The 25297-nt window shown below is 38.6% G+C and overlaps 4 protein-coding genes across 6 annotated transcripts; 2 read left to right on the forward strand and 2 right to left on the reverse strand.

Moving 5' to 3' along the window:
• Positions 1 to 102: 102 nt before the first annotated feature.
• On the forward strand, positions 103 to 3872 carry st6galnac4 (ST6 (alpha-N-acetyl-neuraminyl-2,3-beta-galactosyl-1,3)-N-acetylgalactosaminide alpha-2,6-sialyltransferase 4). Its single transcript, XM_042395377.1, has 5 exons — positions 103 to 675; positions 771 to 917; positions 1630 to 2039; positions 2806 to 2913; positions 3031 to 3872. The coding sequence occupies exons 1-5, from the start codon at positions 664 to 666 to the stop codon at positions 3215 to 3217; spliced, it is 864 nt and encodes a 287-aa protein (XP_042251311.1). The 5' UTR covers positions 103 to 663; the 3' UTR covers positions 3218 to 3872.
• A 2941-nt stretch (positions 3873 to 6813) lies between these two features.
• st6galnac6 (ST6 (alpha-N-acetyl-neuraminyl-2,3-beta-galactosyl-1,3)-N-acetylgalactosaminide alpha-2,6-sialyltransferase 6) lies at positions 6814 to 14606 on the forward strand. 3 transcript variants are annotated; one of them, XM_042395557.1, is made up of 6 exons: positions 6814 to 6912; positions 7334 to 7393; positions 10624 to 10818; positions 12292 to 12704; positions 12801 to 12908; positions 13028 to 14606. In XM_042395557.1, exons 2-6 carry the CDS (start codon positions 7370 to 7372, stop codon positions 13212 to 13214), a joined length of 927 nt encoding a protein of 308 aa, XP_042251491.1. In that variant the 5' UTR covers positions 6814 to 6912; positions 7334 to 7369; the 3' UTR covers positions 13215 to 14606. The 3 variants fall into 3 exon arrangements, with proteins under 3 accessions (XP_042251491.1, XP_042251493.1, XP_042251490.1); XM_042395559.1 differs by lacking the exon at positions 6814 to 6912 and adding an exon at positions 6928 to 7020; XM_042395556.1 differs by lacking the exons at positions 6814 to 6912; positions 7334 to 7393 and adding an exon at positions 8242 to 10353.
• A 684-nt stretch (positions 14607 to 15290) lies between these two features.
• On the reverse strand, positions 15291 to 20057 carry spout1 (SPOUT domain containing methyltransferase 1). The gene is made up of 12 exons (XM_042395555.1): positions 19949 to 20057; positions 19826 to 19865; positions 18001 to 18114; positions 17759 to 17918; positions 17570 to 17659; positions 17433 to 17482; positions 16656 to 16786; positions 16497 to 16569; positions 16298 to 16396; positions 16025 to 16127; positions 15790 to 15937; positions 15291 to 15635 (listed from the first exon to the last, which is right to left on the reverse strand). The coding sequence occupies exons 1-12, from the start codon at positions 19994 to 19996 to the stop codon at positions 15558 to 15560; spliced, it is 1134 nt and encodes a 377-aa protein (XP_042251489.1). The 5' UTR covers positions 19997 to 20057; the 3' UTR covers positions 15291 to 15557.
• A 649-nt stretch (positions 20058 to 20706) lies between these two features.
• On the reverse strand, positions 20707 to 25109 carry LOC121886142 (kynurenine--oxoglutarate transaminase 1-like). Its single transcript, XM_042396068.1, has 13 exons — positions 25057 to 25109; positions 24154 to 24301; positions 23851 to 24000; positions 23453 to 23539; positions 23186 to 23311; positions 22937 to 23057; positions 22771 to 22847; positions 22598 to 22687; positions 22115 to 22297; positions 21965 to 22049; positions 21561 to 21637; positions 21272 to 21358; positions 20707 to 21160 (listed from the first exon to the last, which is right to left on the reverse strand). Exons 1-13 carry the CDS (start codon positions 25107 to 25109, stop codon positions 21101 to 21103), a joined length of 1344 nt encoding a protein of 447 aa, XP_042252002.1. The 3' UTR covers positions 20707 to 21100.
• Positions 25110 to 25297: the final 188 nt, after the last annotated feature.

The raw sequence follows: 25297 nt of genomic DNA on the forward strand, positions 1-25297 counted from the left end.
ATGTATTACAATAAGTAAGTGAAAATATATTAAATCCTGAAAATACCGAACAAATACTAATGAGCAATAATATTCAAAAAATGAAAAAAAGATAGCCCCAAAATGTATGAATCCAACTTCACATATTTTTTGCATATATGTATATTTCATGACTCAGTATTTTTGCCAGTGATGGAAACTGATTTTTAGTCAATTAGTGGCGTATATTTTATTAGAGGGTAACGCTTTTGTTGTGAAAAAGTCGTAACCGGAAGCGTAGTTTCTCTGGAGAAAGTGACGTCACCGAAGACTTCCCGAACTGAACTCTGGTAACATCGCGAGGATTCAGATCAGTACAGTATCAACAAATCGGGTGAGATAACAGAAGTTAGCGGAACAGATCTCAGAGAAAGACATCAGTTCATACATGCCGGCTATTGGACAATATTGTGACCTGTTGTCTGTCTGCGGGTGAAAGCTCAAGTTACACTGAAAAGAAAAGGATGCTGGATTTGGAAACATCGATCACAACAGCTTATTAAAAATTTGTAAATATGAAACCTTATGATCATGACTCGACCATGTCTGGACGTGTCTCTCTCGCCGCATCTGTCTCGAGTTAAACGGCTGGAACAATGAGTGCCGTCGGGCTCTGTGGATCAGGGCTTTCCCAAAGGCCTTGATATGAAATCTCAGGTGAGATTAAGCCCGTGGTATTTAATACGGTGTGTGCAAGCTTCAATGCGAACCGTTATATTCTCCATTTATTTCTCTTTCCCATGCCCATGCAGATGCTCCGCTGGCTTTGCCTGCTCAGCCTGAGTCTTCCTCTGTTGTTTTGGTTTGGACATGTGATCATACGGGACGGTCCTCCGCCTCCGGAGCCGAGCACCGGGCTCAGCGGCTACATGAGGATCACCCCGGGCAGGATGCACCAGGTGACAGGCAGGGCTTTGAGTCCAAGTCTTGTTAGTTAAAGGTCCCCTCCAGGCATGTTTTAAAGGACAGGTTCACAGATTTTACAAGCACGTATCTGACACACCCACTTTATAACATGACACACCCACTTGGTTAGGTTTAGGCATTGAGACAAGACAATACAGACTTGAAAAATTATCTTGTCAACACTGCTCCTTAAGAAGATATTGATCAGGAGTAGTTGCGTAAGGATTGCAAAACTATTATGATATATAATATAAATAATATAAGAATGTTTCCATTATCAATTAATCAATTATTCATTTGGTCTTAAAATGATTTGGTTAAAACATTTGGTCTGAAAATAATGAAAAATGCCCCACGTTTCTAAAGCCAAACTCATTGTCTTCTGCTTGTTTTGTTTGAGTTACAGTCCAATACCCAAAGATATTCAGTTTATTAATAACAAGACAAAGAAACGTAACATATCCTCACAATTTAGAAGCTGGAACTGCAGAATGTGAGGCTGCCTCTGCTTGTAAGAATGCATAAACAGTTGATTAATTATTAAAATAGTTGGCGATTTATAGGTCCCCCAAAGGGCAAAACTATTATAGGTAGTTGTTTTATATACTGTATATATTATGTTAATAACTGGGATATAACAATGCACTCACTGTATGCATATGCACAAACCAAAAGTAACTATTTTCTAATCTTCTCTCTCAACAGCTCCTGAACATGCACTGCAGCCAGTGTGCCTTGGTCTCCAGCTCAGGTCAGATGCTCAAAGCTGGTGCTGGAAAAGAGATAGACGAAATCGGATGTGTGATCCGGATGAACAATGCACCCACACGGGGGTTTGAGAGAGACGTAGGGAGCCGTACCAGTCTTCGGGTTGTGTCACACACCAGTGTTCCCCTGTTGGTAAAAAACGAGCGCTACTATTTCCAGCAATCGGCAGACACCACATATGTGTTCTGGGGTCCCGAAAGGAACATGAGGCAGGACGGGAAAGGACGCATCTTTAATATTCTCCTGAAAATAGCAAAGAAATATCCAAACGTCAGCATCTACGCTGTGACCAGAGAGAAGATTCTGTACTGTGACAGCGTGTTTCAGAATGAAACTGGAAAGAACAGGTACAGTATTTTGATTAATATTGATACAGACAATAATCATATAATGTGTTGTTTATGGCTGTTGGCAGTTTAAAGAAGACATATCATGCACAATTGCAAAAACTCCAAAAACTTAATCTGGCCCTTTATGCAGCCCCTTAGTTCAGCCTCTGTCTGAAACGGGCAGTTTTAGCTCCTGTTTCTTTAAGGCCCCCCCTCCTGGTGAGCCCACTCTGTTCTGATTGGCCAGCTCCCAGAAGATGCTCCTCGGCTGTCTTCTGGCAGCTCCAGAGGCTACGTAAACAAACAGTAGTTGTAGGATTTCACTTCTTTTCTCATTCTCTACCTGAAATGGAAACTTCTCAAATACGTCTGTACGTGTTGAAGCCGGAATCCAATCCGAAATATGCGAGTGGACAACATGAACAACCCGTGGAACAGCTGTAGCAACAAAGACTATGGAATGGACAGCTGTTTGTGGGCGTGTGCGAATGATCTGACATAAGTTTGATGGGGAAGTAGACGTAAAATTACAAACTGAGCGTTCAGAGCAGGCTGAACCCCTAGCTTTTGAATTGTAAGGAGCATTTCTACATACTTTCACCCCAAGTTTTGGAACTTTTACCATGTTTAACATAGACATCCACCATTATAACAGTATAAAAATGACAGAAAATCACAAAAAGCATGATATGTCCCCTTTAAGTGTTTTGATTTTGGCAGTTTCAGAGTCTGAGGAGTTTGAAATACCTTTTTCAAGAACAGATGTTTGATGTCTCTCACTCAGAATGAAGACAGGTGCATTTCTCAGCACCGGATTCTTCACAATGATCCTGGCTATAGATATGTGTGACAGCATCCACGTTTATGGGATGATCGATGATAACCACTGCAGGTGAGACATTTGACATAATGACTTGAACTTATAATCTACACAACTGGCTTAAAAAAAAAAAAAATTTAGCATCATAAATAACTTTTACCTTCTTCTGGTATTTCCTCCTTCTGGCAGTCGGGCCAATCACAGTGTTGTTCCATACCATTACTACGAGCGGAACAGAATTGATGAATGCAGGATGTACAAGGTCCACGAGCACACAAAACGCGGGGGCCACCGATTCATCACTGAGAAGGCCATTTATGCCAAATGGGCAAAACGCCACAAGATGGAGTTTAAACATCCCTCTTGGAACTTTTGACAAAGAAAATCCAAAAGCTGTCCTTCGACTCTAAGGTGGTGTTCAGTTTCGCTGGCTTTTGATCGCCTTTGCTGGGGATTTTAGCGTTGCCTGAGGAGGAACTTTATCAAGTACATGGAATTGTTACTCAAGCTTTTATATGGAGTTTGACTTTTTTACCAACTCAGCAGTTTTTAGGTCAAAAGAAGCTGGCTCTTTTTGGGTAAAATTATCTGCTATTACTGATAGAAAATAATACATTTTAGTTTCGTATGCTTAAGATACCAACACTTAACTGGTGGTTAAGTACCGCTGTCCGTGTTACTGAATATTTCCGTTATCTATAGCCATATATCAGTATAGATGCTGATAAATCAACTTAAGCCACTAAACTACACAGTAAACCAGTTCATACCAAAGCTTACAATTTTAAATGTATTTTTAACTGTGCCTTTATTTCTTTAGTTTTATTGTGCACACTGTTTTACTTTATGCTGCAATCCAGCCTGTGTAATTTAAAGCTACTGTGAGACAGGAAGCGTATTCCTGTTATCCGCGCTGTCATTGGGTCAGTATGTTATCAAGAGCTGCAACATTTAGTCCATGAATTGATTAGTTGATTGTCAGAAAATCAATTGCCAACTATTTTGATAATCGATTAATCGTTTTAAGTAATTTTTCAAGAAAAAATGTCCAAAGTTTCTAACTCCAGCCTCTCAAATGTGAATATTTTCTGGTTTCTTTAGACCTCTTTGATAGTAAACTGTATATCTTTGGGTTGTGAACTGTTTCTCAGGACAAAAGAAGACATTTGAGGACGTCACCTTGAGTTTTAGGAAACAGTGTTCGGCATTTTTCACCATTTTCTGACAGTTAATAGACCAAACAACTAATCAATCAATCAAGAAAACAATTGACTGAGTAATTGATGATGGAAACAATCATTAGTTGCAGCCTCAAAACATGACATTGATCTAAATGATCTGTCTGCCTTGAACATGTGACAAATTGAGCACCAGCATCCACTGGGAGTCATGCTCATACACCAGACCAACGACAAATGAACATACTGGTTCATGCAGATTCAGGTTGATACTTCATACTTAATAGACTACTGTTATTTTGTAACATTCGATATTGAAGCTTTAAGCTGATAACTTGCCCTTTCTGCAACCAGTTACAGTGTTAAAATGCTTTAAGTAATAGTACGCCTTTTCTTTTAATCAAAGCACATTTTAAAAGTGAGCTGAGTGCCATTTAGCCCTTACAGCGATCGTGTAGTTGTGTTACATGTGGTTGCATCAGTGGTCAACCACCATGACATACAGTATATATGTGTGATAACATGTAAATCAACCACAAAGCAAACAGTGTTTAAATGGAACTGCAGAGATCTACTGTCGACCACAGACTGCAGTCCTCTGCTGATCAATGGCCAACAAACACAAGTATTAACAATGATGAGAACGATACAAGAATACAAACAAATCCTGTAGATATTTGTGTTTGTTATCTGTGCTGGAGGGAAGGGGTATTTCCTGGAAGGCTGATGTAACATTTGCAAACTGTTTAGCTGCACTGATGGCAGTTTCACCACTGTGTGGCGTCCTAAAGCCTCTGACGGAAAAGAAATCTGCAGAAAGTTGTGGCCAAAGTTCAAAGACAAAGTGTCGGTGTCCTATTAATAACTTTGAATGTAATTGGGTCGGTACCATGAACACAAACTGAATTATTTTTCTTCATATATTTACTTTAAAACTGTTTACCCTTTATATTTTTACTGCCTGTTTACAATGAAAACTGTAGAGCTGCCTTTTTAGTTGCTTATATTGTGACTAATTCCAAAGACTGTAATAGTATTTGCACTACTGAGCAAACTGCTGTGTCAAAGTATTTCACTGTAATGTACATTTCAAATATAAATTGTTTGATTTAAAGCGTGCTATAAATGACTTCTTGGCAACCATAAGTAGTACAAAATAAAAACTTGAATGTAAACTTGGCCACTGGTCACTGATAGTATGAGATGGACGTCATCATGGATAAATCTGTCAAATACATTCTGCCTGTGTGTGTGTGTGTGAGGGAGAGAGCTTGACTTTGTTGTCTCTGGCTCTCTTGAATTATTTAATGCAGTTAAAAATTTACAGACGTAAAACAAGATGCACTTTTTTTTGTATTCTCTAAATAGAATTACAACATGAATACATTTCCTACAATACTAACATAATATAACACTCTAAACTCTTTGAAATACATTTTGCTGATAATACTTTAATACCTTTACTTTTACTTAAGTAACATTTTGAATTCAGGACTTGGAGTGTAATGGAGTATTTTAGACAACAGTATTTCTACTTTTACTTAAGCAGTGGTGGAAGAAGTACTCAGATCCTTTACTTAAGTAAAAGTACCCAGACAGAAATGTAAAAATATTCCATTACAAGTAAAAGCCCTGCATGAAAAATCCTACTTAAGTAAAAGTACTTAAGTATTAGCAGCAAAACGTGCTTAAAATATTGCGGTAAAAGTAGTGGTTTGGTCCCTCTGACTGATATATTATTATATATGACATCATTAGATTATTAATACTGAAGCATTAGTGTGTAAAAAAAAGTCCTGCATTTAAATTCCTACTTTATCTGCTAAAGTACATTATTAATACTGATGAATCAATGTGTAATTAGCATGTTACTGTTGTAGCTGCTGGAGGTGGAGCTAGTTTGAAATACTTTATATACAGTTAGCTAGTTTAGTCCAGTGCTCGGGCCCCTTCAAAGGGTCACCAGATAAATCTGAGATGATTAATGGGAGAGGAAAGAAGAAAAAACAAAGTTCTGATACACAAATCTGTTTTCAGTTTTTGGACTTTTCTCTAATCTTTGATTTTTGGTGAAATATTGGATCATTTGAACATTTATTGAAATTAAACCATGTGAGAAGTTTAGAGGGAAAAATCACTATTTGGTGGAGCTGTTAACAACTCATAGACATCTGAAATGTGACCCCGACTACACACTGCTTTTTGTAAGACATCAAAAGCCAAAAAGGTTGGAAACCGCTGGTTTCATCTTTAACAATGTGTTGTATTTTAAAAGCTTGTTATATTATCCATTGTGTCAAATCGTCATCTGAAAAGTAACTAAAGCTGTCAAATAAATGTAGTGGAGTAGAGAGTACAATATTTCCCTCTGAAATGCAGTGGAACGGAAGCATAAAGTAATATCAAATGGAAATACTCAAATAAAGTACAAGTACCTCAAAACTATACTTAAGAACAGTACTTGAGTCTTAGTAACTTCCCACCACGGCTGATCAGATATGATTTAGCACAAACTGGGGTCCTAACATGATGAAGACTGCATCACTCCACTTATTTGTCCACACATACAAGAGCCAAACCGTTACTTTGGGTGACATAACACTTCAAGTACAAGTACCTCAAAATTGTACTTAAGCACAGAATTTGAGTAAACGGACTTACTTGCTTCCAACCACTGAGTAAATAAATCAGCTATAAAAGGATCTGAACACTAATTATTATTAATTTTATTTTTTTTTTTGTTGGGGGGGGCAAACTTTATTATTTTATTCACATCTCATCGCTGTGCTGCAGTGAATGACGTTGCCATGACGTCAGCGAGTGGCGCAGGAAGATGGGGGACGACAGAGATGAGAGAGATATCAGACACCAAACCCGCGAAGGCCATGAAACGGTAAACAAGTTATTTTCTCTCCTGTCAGTTATGGCTCTTTGACATGTAACGTTTAGTTAATATTTTAATCATATCAGAGAGGATGTCGTTGTTCTATTCTCAGTAACGGTACGTCAACAACGGACGGCGGAGGGCTGTCCGTCAGAAATAGTAACGGTTACATTTTATTGCCTTTTATGTTCATGGCGTCAAGTAAATATGAGATGAAATACAGCTAGCAAGCTAATTAGCATATGCGGCGATTTGTTAAGGTTGTAACATCTGTACATACTTCACGTACTGGTGAAATCTCGCCGCGTTACTGCTTATTATTTACATGTAAAAATCTAAAACTGAACACAGCTAAGTTAAGATTTGGCGTCACCTGAAAAAAAAGACGAGCAGGAAATGAGCGTTTAACGTGTTTGTTTCTGTCTCTCAGGTATGATGACAGACGGTCACTGTCTGATCTGAAAGCATGGGGCTCAAGCTCTCTGGCAAGGTGAGACAGATCAAACATCAGGAGGGTGTGGCACCTCTTGCCCCTCATCATCATTATCATCATCATTAGTATGATTAGTCCAAAGAGTGTTACATGCATGCAGGAGATGATTATTGTTGTTCTTGTCAATGATGGAAGAAACACTCAGATCCTTTACTTAAAGGAAGGGTACACATTTTTTCAAGTCTGTCTTAAAACAACAGTCAGGTGCCCAAGTGAACAGATAAACTTTTAAATGCATTTTTGCACAGAAGGACTTTGTGGACACGCTGTGGATTTTGGCTTCCGTCACTTACATTGAAAGCACATTTGAAAGGGATCTTTTAATAGTCAGTATGAACAGGAAGAAGGATGACAGCGAGGAAAACCCCTTTCAGTGTTCATACGGGTACCTGACTTGTGAGCTTTTAGTTAAAGTAGTCCTGCAATACAAGCAAAAGTACTGCATTTAAATTCCTAGTTTGAACTACTTTACATACAGTTAGCTAGTTTAGTCCAATAACTCCCAACATAGGGGTCAGGCCCCTCCAAAGGGTACCAAGATAAATCTGAGGGGTCGTGAGATGATTAATGGGAGAAGAAAGAAGAAAAAACAAAATTACGCTATAAATGTGGATTAATTTTTCATACTTTTCTCTAATCTTTACTTTTTCTTGGGAAATATTGGGGAGTTTTACTCTTTGGGCTTTGAACAGTTAATTAAATGAAACCATGAGAGAAGTTTAGAGGGAAAATGTCTCTTTATTGGAACTGCTAACAACTCAAACATCTGAAACATGAGCTACAACTACACACTGATTTTATAGTGGAAATATTATTTACTTAAGTACAAAAAATGTAAAATACTCCATTACAAGTAAAAAGCCCTGCATTGAAAATGTTACTTAAGTAAAAGTATGTAAGTATTATTGGGAAAATGAACCTAAAGAATCAAAAGTGAAAGTTCTCAACGCAGAAAAACAGACCCTGTGGCTGTTATACTATTATATATGATATTATTAGATTATTATTACTCATGCATTAATGTGTAAGCAGTATTTTACAGCTTTGGTTGGTTGAAGTGTAGCTATATAGGGCTGCAACTACTGATTATTTTCATGATGTCTGTAATTATTTTCTTGGTTAATCGATGAATTGTTCAGAAAATATTGAGAAATGAGCCAAAAGTGACGTCTTCAAATTGCTTGTTTTGTCACACTAATAGTCCAAATCTCAAAATGATTCAGTTTACTGTAATTTAAGACCAAGAAAAGCATTTGAGAAGCTGGAGTCACAAAGTATTTGCAGCTTTTCATGAAAAATTAGTTCAAGGATTAATCAGTTATAAAAAACAAGACTGTGTCAAAACCTATTATATGGTTGGACCATGTATGGTCATCTTGTGAAATTGTGGCCAGTTTGTTACAGGGATAGTTACTGGTAGTGTCTATAGTGTGAATTCCAGGATATTAAATGTTCATCTGCAGTTTTCTGTAGTGGTCCCAGTAATATTTGCTGGTAAAGTGTACTCAAGTAGCATATCACATGACATGGTTATAAAAAAAGGTTATAAATACAGTTGCAAGAACAATACTTTCCACATCTATCTTGCAATATATGTTAACTCCCCCTTCTCTTTCATCTTGGTTATCATGGTGAAATATCATCTAGAGTTATAAACTCTTTCAAAATACCAAGCTAGAATTTGCCACTTTGGGTGGTACCAGTCAGTGAAAATTCATGCCTGGGCCCGTCGACTAATTAGGGATGACTAATCAACTCGTTACTGGTGTTACCGGTTACACAGAACATTTTACAAAATAAGATATTCGTCAATGATGCTCATACGTAGAGCGCTTACTTTGATCTTTAACATTAGATTTTTAGTTTAGATCTTCCTCATATTTAAGAGTTAGTGACAGCGGGCTTCAGGCTGCTGCCAGCGGGTCCTCCTCCGTGTTCAGCCGGGCTGCGGCGCACACAGACGGGGACGAGCCAACCAGAACCCCAGCAACTCGCCTGCCATCCGGAGAGAGACACACCGAGAGCAGGATGAGCAGGCAGAGAGCGGGACAGTTGCTACCGGAAAAAACAAGCACCAAGACCCGGGGAGACATGAGAGCAGCTGTTCGTTAACTGCTGGCGTCACGTTTGTTTACAGCAGCAGGACGGAGAACAGACGTCTCACTCCGCTACTTTTTTTGCTGCGACTCTGGTGCTGCTGCAGACGCTCCCGCAGCAGACAGTCAGTTTATAATTGTATCGTCCGTCGTCCGACTAAGTATTGATAAAACGCTTGATACTTAACAAGTTGGATTTTTTTTATTTGATGAACTTGGGTGCTGATACGTGAAAATGAAATAAATTGGGTTGTTTCTATAGAAAAAAGCAAAACTACGGTATGGGGGGTGGGCAAGTTATGTAATTGGTGTATGCCCAAAATCGACCACCGTGCCAAGCCAAGCCCCTATCCGCCTTTTTTCTGCCTCTTTCCCGGTTGATGAGGCTGCGTTGGATTGTACATGAAAGTTTTGACAGCATATTGGGTGCAAATTCAGGAGGCTTACCTCCACCCAGTAACCGCCGTTACAGTCATATCAGGCGAACCCACAGAGCAGCTACAAGTTTCATTTTTCATCTACACGACTCGTCTTTCTAATGCCGTTGTTCGTCGTTTGTGATGTGAAAACATCTGAGAAATAAACAGTTTGCGTCCTGGTATTAGTTCAGTTAAAATCCAAACGTACTACGGAGCATCTCTCCTGCCGGCTGCTGACAGCTCTGACAGCAGGAGAGTCGATCACACTGGACGGCGGAGGAGGAAACACACAGAAGCTGTATCTATTTAAACTGGAGTGTAGCCGACTTCGCTGCATTTAACACCGGAGCTGAGAGCATCAGAGCTTGGAGCAAGAAAGAGCAGCATTTCGAAAAAGCAACAGCCAATGGCGAAACTCCAAAACTCGGCTGGCCAACCAATGGTGCATCTTCATCACTCACTCACACACTTTCTCACGGACAACTGCGGTTATAGGGCTTGTCCGTGGCCGGTCATCACTTTTTATAAGCTCTACATTGGTTTTGTATGAAAAATCTAAATTTTTTAAGTCACTAAAGATGTTAAATACATGTAGTGCAGTAGGAATGTAATGTGGCACAAAAAGAAAATACTCAGTACAAGTATCTCAAATTTGTATTTATGTAAAGCCCTTGTACTTAGTTAAATTCCACCACTCTTGTTTAACCTGCAGAGACAGCAGAGCCACCGGATGGTGATCTTCATAGCCATCTTCATCCTGATGACACTCCTCATCCTATACAGCTCCAACAACAACAACGAAAGCATCTACACTCCCTTCAATGTGGCTGCAAATAATGCTCTCAGGTCTACAGATTTGAAGAAGTGGGCTGGGAAAGACGGTTATGTGCCCGTTTACGGTAACAAGGTATGTTAACAGTTTGCACATTAATACAGAAATGTTGTAACTGGAACACATCATCGTGAATGAGCCGAGAGTGAGTGATTTTTAATACTGGTCTGCACGTTATGTGATTTCTTACTTTATATAGCAGTGGAGGTGAGGTGAAGGATGCTGCGCAGGTGAAGTGTACTGCACACAACTCAGTCGTGTGTGCCAAAAGATAGTGGAGCACCGTTAGAAACTAGATTTACATAGACGTTATCAGCTCTTGGAAATGAAAATGAAGAATATAACGAACAAAATCAGTCACTCAAAAGCAGGCAGTGTGAAAATGGAGGTGAAAGGTTCATTTAGGGATGACTTTTCTTACCAAATGTGCAAGATAACGCTCTTCCCCATCCGTTTCTCATATATTATGTTTTTTTTTCTTATCTGTTTCCACAGTAACCGCTTGTCTGTATCATTGCACATGAACTTAAAATGAAAAGATAAACGATGATGATGAATAATGATGAACCTACACACATATAAATGACAGTCTAACGGTGAAAACAGCCATCTAAACACTATTTATTAGTTCCTGTTGTGTAAATTTGTTTTAGCCTTAAGCTTATTGGGCCTCAGGCATGAATGTTCTCTTATTTTTGTGGTATTTTATATTTGTTCTTGCAAAAAGCAATAAGAGGAAAATAAGAAAATCCTCCATGGGATTGAACAAACTCTCTTAACTGCCTGAACTTGTTGTAAATTGCTCATTTCAGCCTGATGAATGCCATCTGTACATGTGGAGGTGCCCGGTCGTGAGATGTGATCAATAGCATAATCCGCGCCCCTAAAATTGCCATATGAGGCTGTATTAAACTCCGTTTGTGGGCGAGTTTAAATCACAGATAAAGTTTCCAAAGAGTAAAAACACTGCTACATACTCAAAACTTGCTTAGAATAGTGTGTTGTTTGGATTTGGGACACAGCTTGTAGTGCTTTGAGCTAAATGCTAATGTGGAGCTACCTGCATGAAGGGCTGCAACTATTATTTTCATTGTCGATTAATGTGCAGATTATTTCCTCAATTAACCGATTAATTATTAAAAAAAATGTTGAAAAATGTAGTTAACCATTGGCTAGAGCCCATGGTGATGCCTTTAATTCGCTTGTTTTGTTTGACCAACAGTCAAGAATCTTAAGACTGTTATAAATGTCAAAGAAAAACAGCAAATGCTCACATTTAAGAAGCTGGAACCAGAGAATTTTTGACTGAAATATTTAATCAATATAGTTGCCGAATTAGTGTTAGAATGCTAACATTTGCTAATTAGCACTTTAACACAAAGTAGTGAAAATTTACTTACACAATTAGGGAAGATGAACCACTCAACCTCACTTACTCTTTGACAATTGACTTTATTTCCACTCCACTATTAAGGAATAATGTTTTTTTGCCAAATATGGGTATTTTTTAAATTTTAATACAAGTTTCATGTTGTGTTTTCTTTCCAGAATATGAGCTTACACTGTCGTAACTGTGCGCTGGTGACAAGCTCCAGCCATGTTCTGGGTAGTCAAGCGGGAGAGGAGATCGACCGTACGGAGTGCGTGATCCGTATGAATGACGCCCCCACGTTGGGTTATGAGACTGACGTAGGCAATCGCACCTCTCTGAGGGTCGTAGCCCACTCCAGCGTGTTCAGGGTGGTCCGCAGGCCTAATGAGTTCCTGCGCCATTCAGACAGCAACTCTATGATCATCTTCTGGGGACCCCCGAACAAGATCGGGAAGGACGCCAAAGGAACCTTGTACAGATTGATCCAGAGAGTCAGCATGACCTACAGCAACATGTCTTGTTTCAGTGTCACACCAATCAAGATGCGCAGATTCGACAGTCTGTTTCACAGGGAGACGGGACGAGACAGGTGAGTGTTTATGGAGCAGGTATAATGTTAATTACATCTAACTGTGGACGATCACAAACTCTGGTTTCCTATTTGTTTTGTTTTTTTCCTGCTCAGACAAAAATCTCACTCGTGGTTGAGCACAGGCTGGTTCACCATGGTCATGGCCATTGAGATATGTGATAATATCAAAGTATATGGGATGGTTCCACCCAATCACTGTGGGTGAGTATAATACTGACACTAATAAACCAATGTAGACTCTTGTAAACATCGTTATAAATCAGAGATGAAGTGGCTGCCAAACTAATAAACTAATAATATTAAATTCATTTGTTTTCTAGAAAGAAATCTGTATCCAAGAAGATGCCCTACCACTACTACAAACCCAGGGGGCCTGATGAATGTGTAACGTACCTACAGAACGAGAGCAGCCGTAGAGGGAACCACCATCGCTTCATTACCGAGAAACAGGTGTTTGCACGCTGGGCCAAGCAGTACAACATCACCTTCACTCATCCCAAATGGTGAAAAGACTTTTACGAGAACCACAAAGAGATTTATTTGCACTCACAAAAGCCTGAATGAGCGCTACGGGCTGGATTTTACTACAACTCCCCTTGAATGAGCCTTCAAATAACCACATGATGAATGACAGCTATTTTCAGGAATCGCCTCGAGGATTTGAAAAAAAAAAAAAAAAGCTTTTGGAAAAAATCTATTATCGGACCAAATGACTGAGATGTCTGAGAATGTTTTCTGTCGCAAAAGAATCTCAGTTTTGAGAGGTTTCTGAAATACTCCAGCCGTCTGATAAGCGTTTTTTTGTAAATAGAGAAGAAAAATAATTTTTACACGTTTATATTTTTGTTATTATGTATTGAAAATGCACTTCTGTTTCCCATGTTGAGGTGGGATTATATAAGCAAGTTCCTCTAATTAGATGTGACTATGTGGCCTACAACCCTCTTTTCATACACAAACTAAGACGAAAACTTACAAGCATCAGTATATAACATCTTAACACAAGGCTGTACAAGAATTTAACAGTCCGCAATGGCACAATTATGATTTAAACCAGGAAATATCTGAGCAAACAAGTAAACACGACTAACGATCTCATCGAGAATTCAATGCCAGCATATGGTAGTTTTTAATTTAATACTTGGTGCTACAGACCCGTTGTGATTATTATTAAACTGAGGCTCAAAATCCAGCCAAAGTGAACAGATGTCACAATAAATAATGAATTACCACGAGGATGAAGCTCTTCAGTACCTTCAGTTTGAGGGATTTTCATCTTTTTCCATTGAATAGTGATAAAACAAATGTACACTGCTGCTAGTGTGCAATTAATTCTTGTTTATAATAATTGGACACATTCAGATTTCAGACATTATGTAAACCAGATATATTCAAGACTCATACTTAACAGGTCAAACATCTACTTCAACTTACCCTCAATTTGAAGACAATACTTCATTTGTTACATTTTTGCTGCAGTAGATGCTGATTTTAATAGAAGAACATAAAAGGCCTCATGAACGTAAACCTTTTGACCTCAGTGGCGTTCCAGCGCATGCAGCTCGTATTCAAATGCATCATGGTCGTGTTTCGTGTCAGTATGTTGCTCTTAGGACTGCACGATTAAATTAGAAGTCAAATTGAAATTTTATTGCAGAAATGTGAAGCGGGGAAGGGGGGGGGGGCGGTTTCTTTTAAACGATGTTGCCTTTTACAAGTAATTAATCTGCAGATATTTTGTCAGAATATTCATGTGGATGAGAGAATCTTATCAATGTGCTTGATTAATATTAGATGTAATCAGAAGCCTTTATTTACTTACTGAAAACAAAGTCAATAATGAACACGATGAATATACATGAGCCGCATCGACTGTGATTAAACTGCCTACTAAATTTACTAACATATGCTCAGTTTGTCAAACCCATTTATATCAACAACAATAAATATTTGACCTGCAAATATAACACAGCACTAAAAATTACAATCACGACTGTCAAGTTGAATCAATGTTTCTATAAAACTGTTTTAACAAAAACTTATTATAACCTTCATAAAGGTAGAGTTTAACATGGGGCTGTTGTTGTTTACTTTTAGCTAAGTGGACCTAATAATCTGGAAACTTAGTTTGTATCAATCCCATCCACCCAGAACACAACTGCAGGTCCCGTTTACATTGGGTATGAAAACACAGTCTGTCTTCTCTGAGTAAGGAAAAAACAAATACTAAGGGGGGTAAATGCATGCAGCATGCATTGCAACTGGAATGTGACTGCATCCACAAGACTATCTCAGAGCTGTAACAGCCTGTAGTCTTGAACTAGATAATCTTCTAATTTTCACGTTACAAAAAGCAGATGGGACATTTCCTCTTAAAGCAGACACGTGTTTGAGCTACTAGCTCAGAAATATGAAGCTCGACTCTGCTGTTTGTTGATGAAAATTTAACCCACGAATGTTCTGAGCCATTTCTTTGTCCATGATGTGCTGGTCTCAACACTGCTTTTCATGAAAAGTTCCGCACCGTTTATCAAAAAACAAATGATATGCTTTCAAAAAAAACAAAAAAACAATACAAGTCAGTTCAAGCCTGTGGATAGTATATGTATTTATATATGTACAATTTCTTGAGTCATAGACATACAGAATGAAGATATAAAATATAATATTAGGTCTGACAGGTATCTAGCATTGACTGCACTCAATGCACTGATGTGTGTGATGTGATATTTGTGGTAATTTTTACAGCGGGCAATGTTAAAAAGATCAAATTACAGCTCTGCCGTTCACCCACCAGTTAGATGGTAAGACCAGCATGTCTTTGTTTACTTTACTCTGTCATTTACTTTTTCATGAACCATTGGAAACATCTGAAAAGGCAGCTGTGATCTTCTGTCGTAGCCCTGACATGGAAATTAAGATGGCTTCCTGTTGTAGAAAAAGAGGAAAAAACACACAATACAACATTAATTCACTTCTGTTGAGCAGGATAAATGAGTATTAAGGCATTTCCTTATACAGTATAAAGTGTAAATTTATCTCGTCTCAGAGTGCTTGATTCAACAAATATCTCGGCCCTCACCTCTGTGCGAATGGTCCTGCTGCCCTGACCGGGGCACGTGTTGAGGTAAAGGTCGAATAAAACGCTGGGATCAGTCACATCCAGGTTTTGGTCAGTGTCTACACTGGCCTCTAATCCCTGAAGACCTCCAAAAACCACCAAAAGATGCCTGGAAAGTCAAATTTAAATGAATAAATCAGAATGACATACAGTAGTATTAAACCGCCCCTTATCATCTTATTGGCTCTGAACCTACTTGAATGGCGACAGTGTTGTTTGGTCAATGTGGTTGCCTCTCTCTGATGTGCCAATTGTCAGATCGTACCCTTCTTTATATGGACTTTCTGTGAAAACTGCACCTGCATCCAACAGCAATAAAGAGAAAGCAGTCATGTGGAGACTCAAACTGTATTCTTGCACAACTTAACAGGTTGTGTGGATGAAAAAAAAACATGCTCTTCATCTTCCAAGACATTGCAAAATTTATTTGAAGCATATTTTTGAGTGTTTTAGTGTTTGGAAAACCTACTGAGACATGATGCCAAGCGGACACTGTAACCCCAGTAGAGACCTCCTTCAGTCCTGGGTACATGAGGAGCCACCACCATCCCTTTATACATCCTGCTCTCTGAGGACAGACAGACATACTTCATTGCTGTGCAACATCTTGAAAACAACAAGAACTAAAATAAACACCGGGAAGGTCACAGTCTGATTCATAAAATTACCTTGGTTCTGTGTCTTATTGAGCTGCACTGTGACTCGCAGTCCAGACTGCAGCTGTTTATCAATCCGAACATCCTGGGAGGAGCAGACAAACATTGAATACAGACATACACATAGTCTACATCAAATGATGACCTCTAAGAAAATGTTAAGATTATTACCTTTCTCATTCCACAGTTGACTAATGAACCTTTTCCTTGTTTGATTGGCCTGTCGAGGACTATTCCTTCACGGTATTCTGATTCCTCATCTATCCTCATGTGGTGAGGACTGTCCAGAGGGTTTAGCAATCCTGGTAGAACAAAGAAAACTTCTCTGTATTTGCATATGGATTCACTACAGAAACAGTACTGTTTTATGACTCTTCAGTTGGAGGAAACATAAACGGCAGGTTGGTTTGTAGCCATAATGTTTGAAAACATTAAACTGCTGATTTGATTTCCAATTTTCTGATTTGTCCTGTAGACATGACTGTCTGCCAAATACAAGCCCACAGTATGTTAGAAAGATGTGATGAAGATGGCTGAATTTATACACATTGTCTCAGAAAAGGTAGCAAGATATGGATACAATTTAATTGCCAAGTACACAGAGTTTCTGTAAATGAATATAAAAGGGGGGAGCCAAAACTTCCTGGAAGCCATAGATAGCGCGGCAGTAAGGAGGAGTTATTTGATTTGCCACTAGATAGCATATGCCCACAGCTTGTGAGACTAAAATTGGGACTGGAAGGAAGACGATTTGCTACCGTGGAGGAAAAACAGGAAGAAACACAGGAGTCTCTGGGTACAGTGACAAAAGACGACTACAGTAAATGTGACGCATCTCGAGCAGAGTACTTTAAAGGGGATCAAAAAGGTACTACTGAAAGACTTATAATGACAGTTTTTTTTGGTTCCCCTTATATTGTAATGTAAATGTAGATTTTTTCAAACTACCTGCATACTGCAAGTCTTGATGCTTTGGGAAAAACCACTTGCGCAGATACCTGGTGGAGAAGAAAAGCTTTAATCAAACTCAGATTAAACAGGCTGATGGTAGTGATCTGATCAGGTTATATTATGGTCCTACTTACTGTGGACATTCAAGGTACTGAAGTATTCTGGCAAGCTGAATACAAGCATGTCCTTTCTTCCCAACACCTTTAAATTCTCCTTCAACGCTCCTGTGGGACGAAGCCAAAAAGAAAAATCTTTTCTATCAGTGTTCTCATAGTCTGATGCTGTAAAATACATTTGGAAGTGTGTATAATATGTTTACTTACTTGACATCTTCCCCTTGTTCATCAAACACAATGATCTCATCTACACAGAACACTACACAGGCCCTTGCGATCTGTCCGGCCAAGTATGTACGAAGTTCAGTGGACTGAGCGTTATCCAGGACAGAACCAGGCAGGGCCACACTCACCGTGTAAGCCCGACCTAAGATGATACAGATCGCACATTACAGCACTCTATTCACAGTCGTATCAGGTAAAAGCAATCCATGAAATGACAGAGTTACCTTTTTTGTTCTGGCTTTGTTCAAGTTTTGCTCTCTCTTCGGCCTCTTGCTGTTTCTGCTTTTCCAGCTGTTTGATCAGCTTGGCCTCTTTTCTTTGCTTCTTAGTCTCTTTTACTGTTATTAAGGAACAAATCAGTGACACTGGTGAGAAAATTAGATAAACAGAAAGACTGGAGATGTACATGACTGAACAGAGAACAGTTTCCCAATCCGAACGAGGATGGTAGCTGGAAACAGAGTCGCAACTTAGGAAACAAGTTAAAATACTTTATCGTGCAGCGCAGATTATTTTTGCATCCAGATCTTTAGAAGTGTCTTTTTTCTGTGACTCAATTGTAATGCCAATAGGCTACATGAGGGGCACAAACTGATGGTCTAAAGGGGTGGTAACAAACCCTTTTGGCTTTTAGGCGATATCTATTTCTGATCCGAGATCACGGGTTTTGACCTTAGCCTGGATGAGAGTTCATAACAGTTCAACCAAAGTGATTTTTTTCCTTCAATGATCTGATTTCATCTGAAAGATTCCGAGAAGCCTGGAGAGGTGATGGTATCCAGTAGATACAGGAAAAAGGCAAAGATTTTGTAAAAGCCATACATAATGAACTTAAATTTGTCTAACAGAAATATGGACATTTTTTTTCTTTCTGATTCCTTTAATCCTCTTGTGACCTCTCAGATTTGTTTTGGGACCCCAACAGGGGTATAAGGTGTCATATTGTAAAACCATCGAGGCAAATCTGTGACTTTAGGCTACACGGTATTATAAAATTGAGAAAAGTAAAGCTGCAACAATGGATGGATTAGTTGATTGACAGAAAATTAATTGGCACTTATTTTGGTAATTAAATTATCTTTGAGATATTTTTAAATACTAAAATATTTTCATTCCAGCTTCTTAAATTTGAATATTTTCTAGATTTGTCTTCTATGATTGTAAACTGAATATCTTTGGTCGGGACAAAACAAGACATTTTAGGTTGTGGATCATCATTTTTCACCATTTGCATAGACCAAATGACTAATCAATTGATCAAGAAAATAATTGACAGATTAATTGAATATGACAATGAGCCTCACACCAGAGAAGGGGAATGACAGACACCTCTCTTTCAAAAACACACATAGCTGTTCCAAACTCAAATTATAAGCCAAGGTCAATATAACAAGATCACAAAGATACCAATAAATAAATACATGAATACAAATATTGACTTAACAAATAAAATCAGTGTTTACAAAGTTCTCTAGAAGAACTAGGAAGTTTTTTGGAAATTGCTCAGGGATGCATAAAAATTTACCATATCATTTAAAGGGCACATTGTTAGTTATTCTTGATTTATGAATGTAATATTTTCCTAGAGGACAAAGAGGTTTTATACAGTATATTATAATAATACAGCCACTGGAATTAACAGAAACAAAACCATGTAATTCGAGTTAGTTATGTAGTTATTTAAGTTATTTAAAGCTATTCTAGAAAATAAATGAATTTGCTACTGTTAAACTCACTTCACTTGTCTATTTAAACCCCACTAATTGGCCAATTAAGTCCAAGTTTGACACTTGACTCCTCAGGAGAGCTAAACTGATAAAGATGACATGAAATTGCTCTCTAAAAGTCGGATTTGTTAAATGACCAGAAATGCTACATTAATGCTGCGGCCAAAACCATGTACAGTATCACAAACTCCACGAAAAACGACGCTATAAAACGCTTGAATGTTATTTTTTAACCAAAAAAAGACAGAAGTACTGTACTGTAACTTGTCACACTGTGAGCTGTTAGCTAAATGTAGCTAGCTGAGTTTAGCTGTTGACTCACTTTCTGCTTTCCTTTTCTTCCAGTCCAGCCTCTCCTCGGGCTGTAACAGAAGGAAACAGGTTAGAGATCATATAACCTTCCAGTAAGTGTAATTTTTAATGTAAAACATGAGTGTAACAGTACCTGAGAGGACACAGTTTGGGGCCTTTTCATAGCAACACCGGTAGACATTTTCACATGCACTAGCACGTGAAGTATATTTACAGTTGGTGCTTATTTTTTTTCCCACCCGCATTCCGCGAAGACCCGCCCTTCTCTGCCTCTGATTGGCTACTACCTGTTACCTTCGTTGGTTTGATTGGTTAGGTTTAGGCAATAGGAGTGAGATGGTTGGTTTAGAGAAAAATATCAGGATCAGAGCCAATCAGAGGTAGAGTAGGGCGGGACTTCGCATGCGGGTGGAATATAAAGTAACGCAGCTAGATTGAACTCTCGCGAGATTTAAAACTACATATAAATACTATATCTGTAAATACTTCGTCTCTGTCTACCTAAAATAATAAACGAATACCCCAAAATTGATGAGAAATCTTTTTTTTCCTTTTTTGTTCCGAAATTAATCACAAATGAGAAACTTTTGATAGTAAATTTAAATGGCTAAAGTTTTATAAAAAGTACTTTCTGTGTTCAGGTCCTGGCTGTACAGACACAGTTTCACAATGTTCACATGGAAAACAAAAGACTTTAACATCCACATTCCTTAACAAGACATGAGACAAACACTTGAAGCTACAAGGAGGTTTGTGCTGTCAATACTTCACCAACCAGCGATGTGCCCAAAGGAACAAAAGGAACAAATGTGAATAAACAACTCAGCAATGTTTAACTGACTAACTGGAAGATTCCTCAGGGGCTCTCATCTGAGTGATTTGAGTGAATAGTAGCTGCAGTGGCTTTACTAAGAGCTTTATTTAACATTTTTCTTTGCTTTTCTGACACACAACACAACAGAATATTGACAAAAAGTTTCATGTACAGTTTTTTGCTTAAAGTCATTATACAGAAATATTTACAATGATTTTTTCAAAGCCTGGGTGTTTTCACAAGTATAGTGTGAGAAAAAAGTTAAAGTGGAGGCTGTGTTTTGTGCATCTACAGTACCACATTGCGTGTGTGTGTGTGTGTGTGTGTGTGTGTGTGTGTGTGTGTGTGTGTGTGTGTGTGGGTAAGGATGTAGCTCAATTCAGCTCAGACAACCCAAGTCAGTTTGAATAGCCTGGTTAAATCTGGACGGACGTGCAATGCATGTCACTCTGCTCCACATTGTGGGACATTTTACTTTTTGATCCTCCACTTTCTCAAGACGTCTTCTGCTGCATCCAGCGTGGAGTCCTCCTTTTAGACATAAAGAGTGTAAGAGGGTGTGAGTTAGAGGGACTGACAAAAAGACAATGAAAAGACTTCATGATTAAATTCACTTATTATAATATTTTGGATTTTGTTTACCTTGACAAAACAGAATCGGATATATTTGTCGAAATCCTTTCTGTGCTCCGGACTGTAGAATGCAGAGACAGGGATTGTTGCCAAACCCTGCAGAAAAAAAGGTCAAAATAAATAAGACAGAAGCTGAGAAAAAAACAGGACTTTCCAAATACATCACCATATAACTTAATCATTACCCAGCAAAAACAGACACTGATCCTGTCAACTGTGTTTTTCTCTGTCTTCAAAAAACTTCAACACTTACATTACTGGGTTTTTTTTTATCTCTCACTAAATATTCAAGTTTTACCTTCTCTTTAATTAGCCACTTGGAAAATCTGAAGTCATAGGGTTCGTCCTCAGTGCTCTGGTCATTGAAGTCCACTTCTGTCAAAACATAAAGCTAAAGTTTGTCATAGATACGCTACAAACACTAATAAGCAGAAAGTGTTCAAACTGTAACTGTCTTGGTTGATGAGTTGATGACTATATTCTGACCAGATGTTTGTGGTGCAAAAGACTCTGATGTGCAATGGTTAGCAGCTACGAACAAGATAATTATTTTGTTGTTTTACACACTTTTTACTGTACCATTGCCTGAATGTATCTTTGAAAACAATGATGGATGCAACAAGTTCTTCTAGTCTTTGAATAAAAGCTGCAGAGAAATTAAAACGTTTTGAATTAATCTAGTAAAATTCGTATCAGTTTTACCTTTGCCAGGAGGGGAATACAGTTTATGATGTAACCAACAACTGTAGCTCCCAGTATGAACATATAAATAAGCTTCAAGTAGTTCCTTTGACACGTGTATGGCAACATAATACCACTGGACACAAATCCTTCCTAATGTCACTCACTGACAGAGGAGACATCTGCAACCATAAAATAACCTCCCTCTGGCATGACGGGCTGCAGTCCCACATTCTGGAGACACAAGGCCAGCTTCTTCTTCTTGTGGTGCAGCATCGCAGGCAGCTGCTGGAAGTAGCTCTCTTGAGTCCCAAACACCTCGTATTCTCTCTCAAATCCACGAGCGACTGCCTCCTGATGAGGATGAAAAGATCGGAGGGAGATACAGAGGACTTTAAAATATGTAGATGAACAGAAGATATGATAATGATGATATAGTGCAAGCAGATTTGATAAAGGAGGTATTCAGTCTATTGACTTTACAGTACAAAAAAGCAGGAAGATAAATTTGGTTCCGAGAATCAAGACTAAGGATGTGAGCAGCTTAGTACTTTTGCAAAAATAATGAGGATTATCAAATCTGTTCTTAGAAAAACTTATTAAGTTTTTATTGCAACAACAATACCTAAGATGTTCAAGCAATAATGAGTTTACCTGAGCAGCGGTTGCACAGTCAAAAACAGAGCTCTGATGCATGGCTTTCAGGTGTTTGATGATATGTCCAGAGCTCATAGCCCAGCCAACCTGAAAAGACAACACAGGTCATCGTAACAATGTACAGTGAAGCAGATTACATGACTCTGTTACTCAGAACATCTGGATTTTACCTTCCAGCCAGTAGCACTAAAGGTCTTTCCAGCGCTGCCAACGGTGATGGTTCGTTCCCACATGCCAGGCAGGCTGGCTGTCAATAACACAAACACAACAAATATTATTAATGTTTTTTATGACTTTTTGACCATTCTGCTGAACCCTGTCTGTACAGTATCTCACCTATCTTTACATGCTTGGCTCCGTCATACGTCAGCCACTCGTACACCTCGTCACTGATGCACAGAGCATCATGTTTGATACACAGATCAGCGATCATTTGGAGCTCTTCAGTCTTGTAAACCTGTAACAGACATGGGTGTGTGATGTGTATTCATGTATAGGGGACAGCAGCTTTATGTGCACAGAAATCTCTGAGCACAACAAAGCTTTACTCTTAGCAGGCTGAAGTCAACAAAGTCAATATCTTACCTTGCCTAATGGGTTGTTGGGAGTATTGATGACGATGGCTTTTGTGCGTGGAGTGAATTTACTGGCCAACTCCTCTGCAGAAAGAACCCAGTCTCCACTTGACAGGGCGGCTTTGCCCTCAGCTCTCTGCAATTAACAAGAGAAAAGAAACACGGTTGATGTGTAAATATGAGTCCACATACACAAAGACAAAGGTGACATTGTCAAAATATGCTTTCTAAATTTGTACACCTTTGTAAAAATGTGAAAATGTTGTGAAACACTCACTGGCCTCAGAGGTACATATACCGCCTTTCCTCCAGCCATCTTCACCATTGGCTGGTAGCAGTCGAAGAACGGCTCAATAATAATGACCTGAAAGAAAAAAGGTCTTAGCATATACTTTGTTATGTGCTTGGTACCATTTGGGTAAATTTTGTCATGTAGAAAGTAAATTTGGCAAAAATTTGGCGATCTGAATCAATCTAAAACATTTCTCTTTCCAATTTGTAATTGGAATTGTAAACTGAATTTTACAAAGAAATATAAATAGATTTTATTCTCTCTTCTGCCATTAAACATGATGGTTAAACAATGAGCCTTCCAATATTAAGTATAAATCACATATACAAATGGTAAAAACTGTTTATGAATAAATGAACCTGACTTGGGTTGATTTTGCGTACCTCATCACCTTCACCAACCAGAGCCTGAAATGCACAGAAGAGAGCCTGGTAAGCTCCGACTGTGACCAGGATGTCTTCAAGAGGATCAATCTCATGTCCCACAATCCTGCTGAAGAATTTAGCCAGACTTTTAACAAGAGGAGGATGACCCTGAGGAAAAAAATGACATGAAAGAATGAGGTGAAATTTCCCCTTAAAACCTCCAGAAAATTATAGAAACCATACTTTAAATCCTGGTATATTACAGGACAAAATGAACATTGTTTCCTTTAATCCTCTCACATTCACAAAAAACAAACTTACAAAAGCGTGAGTATACTGGTGCATCGAAGGTCCTCCGCTCACTGCTTCACAAAAAGCCTCCTGGACAAATTTAGGAGGGGAGAAGTCAGGAAATCCCTGACCGAGGTTCACTGCTTTATAGTCTGCTGCCAGTTGCGTGAATTCAACCCTGTTGATACAAAACAGCGGGTTAAGCACTGTAATGCTGTTTGATAAGAAGTAAATTGAATATTAATTTAAATATTCCCTGTCTGTTGAGCCATCTGTAGGCCTAGTGCCATTTAGTCAAATATAAGTAATGAAAAAAAAAATGCAGAAGTTTTTAAGACAGTTTTACAATTAAGCTCATCTACTGAAATAGCCAAATATATTAATGATTACTACACAACGGAGAGAATGAAGCAGATTATTTTTGCAAAGCGTCAAACACATCCCGCTGATTTTTCAGTGATTACATTTGAAATTAATAGGTTTGGTTTGATAATGGAAATTAGCAGGAAAGTAAGATATCAGTACAATATTTCCCTCTGAAATGTGGTGGAATAGAAGTATAAAGTAACATAAAATGGAAATACTCAAATTTGTACTCAAGTAAATGCACTTTCTTACTTTCCACCACTCTTAATCGACTAATCGTTGCAACTCTATGGTTAAAATTGTTGGGTTTTCTACCAATCCTATCTTAAGAACATGATCAATCAGTGTCCAGCTTCCTGACAGGCTCAACTCAGGGTACGAAACCCCCAGAAGTTTCAACAAACACCTAAAATGCTCCTCTTGATTCTTTTTGACTGGTTTAAAATCACTTAATAGTTCATATTTCACAACAGGGAGCGTTCACTAACAGACTGATAGAAATGGCAACAGTCACCTGTAGCCTATAAACTCAGGTGTCAAAAGTCCACCTGTGTCATTATCACTTACCAAACGTTTTTATCCACATCATCTGTCCTGAGTGTGCGAAGTCGTCGTGACATGATTAAATGAGATGACGGCCCACTTTTTTACGAGCAGCAAATAGTTGAGACTCCAGATGTGTTTGTTTCCTTTTATCTCAGAGGTGACACGGTAAACAGGTCGCCACCACCCCTCCTTCTCCCGACCTTTCAACCTTTTTTGACACTTTACCCCCCATAAAAATTCTTAGGCTAAATGAATGAAATGT

Source organism: Thunnus maccoyii, chromosome 19 (genome assembly GCF_910596095.1).
Source record: "Thunnus maccoyii chromosome 19, fThuMac1.1, whole genome shotgun sequence".
NCBI lineage: Eukaryota > Metazoa > Chordata > Actinopteri > Scombriformes > Scombridae > Thunnus > Thunnus maccoyii.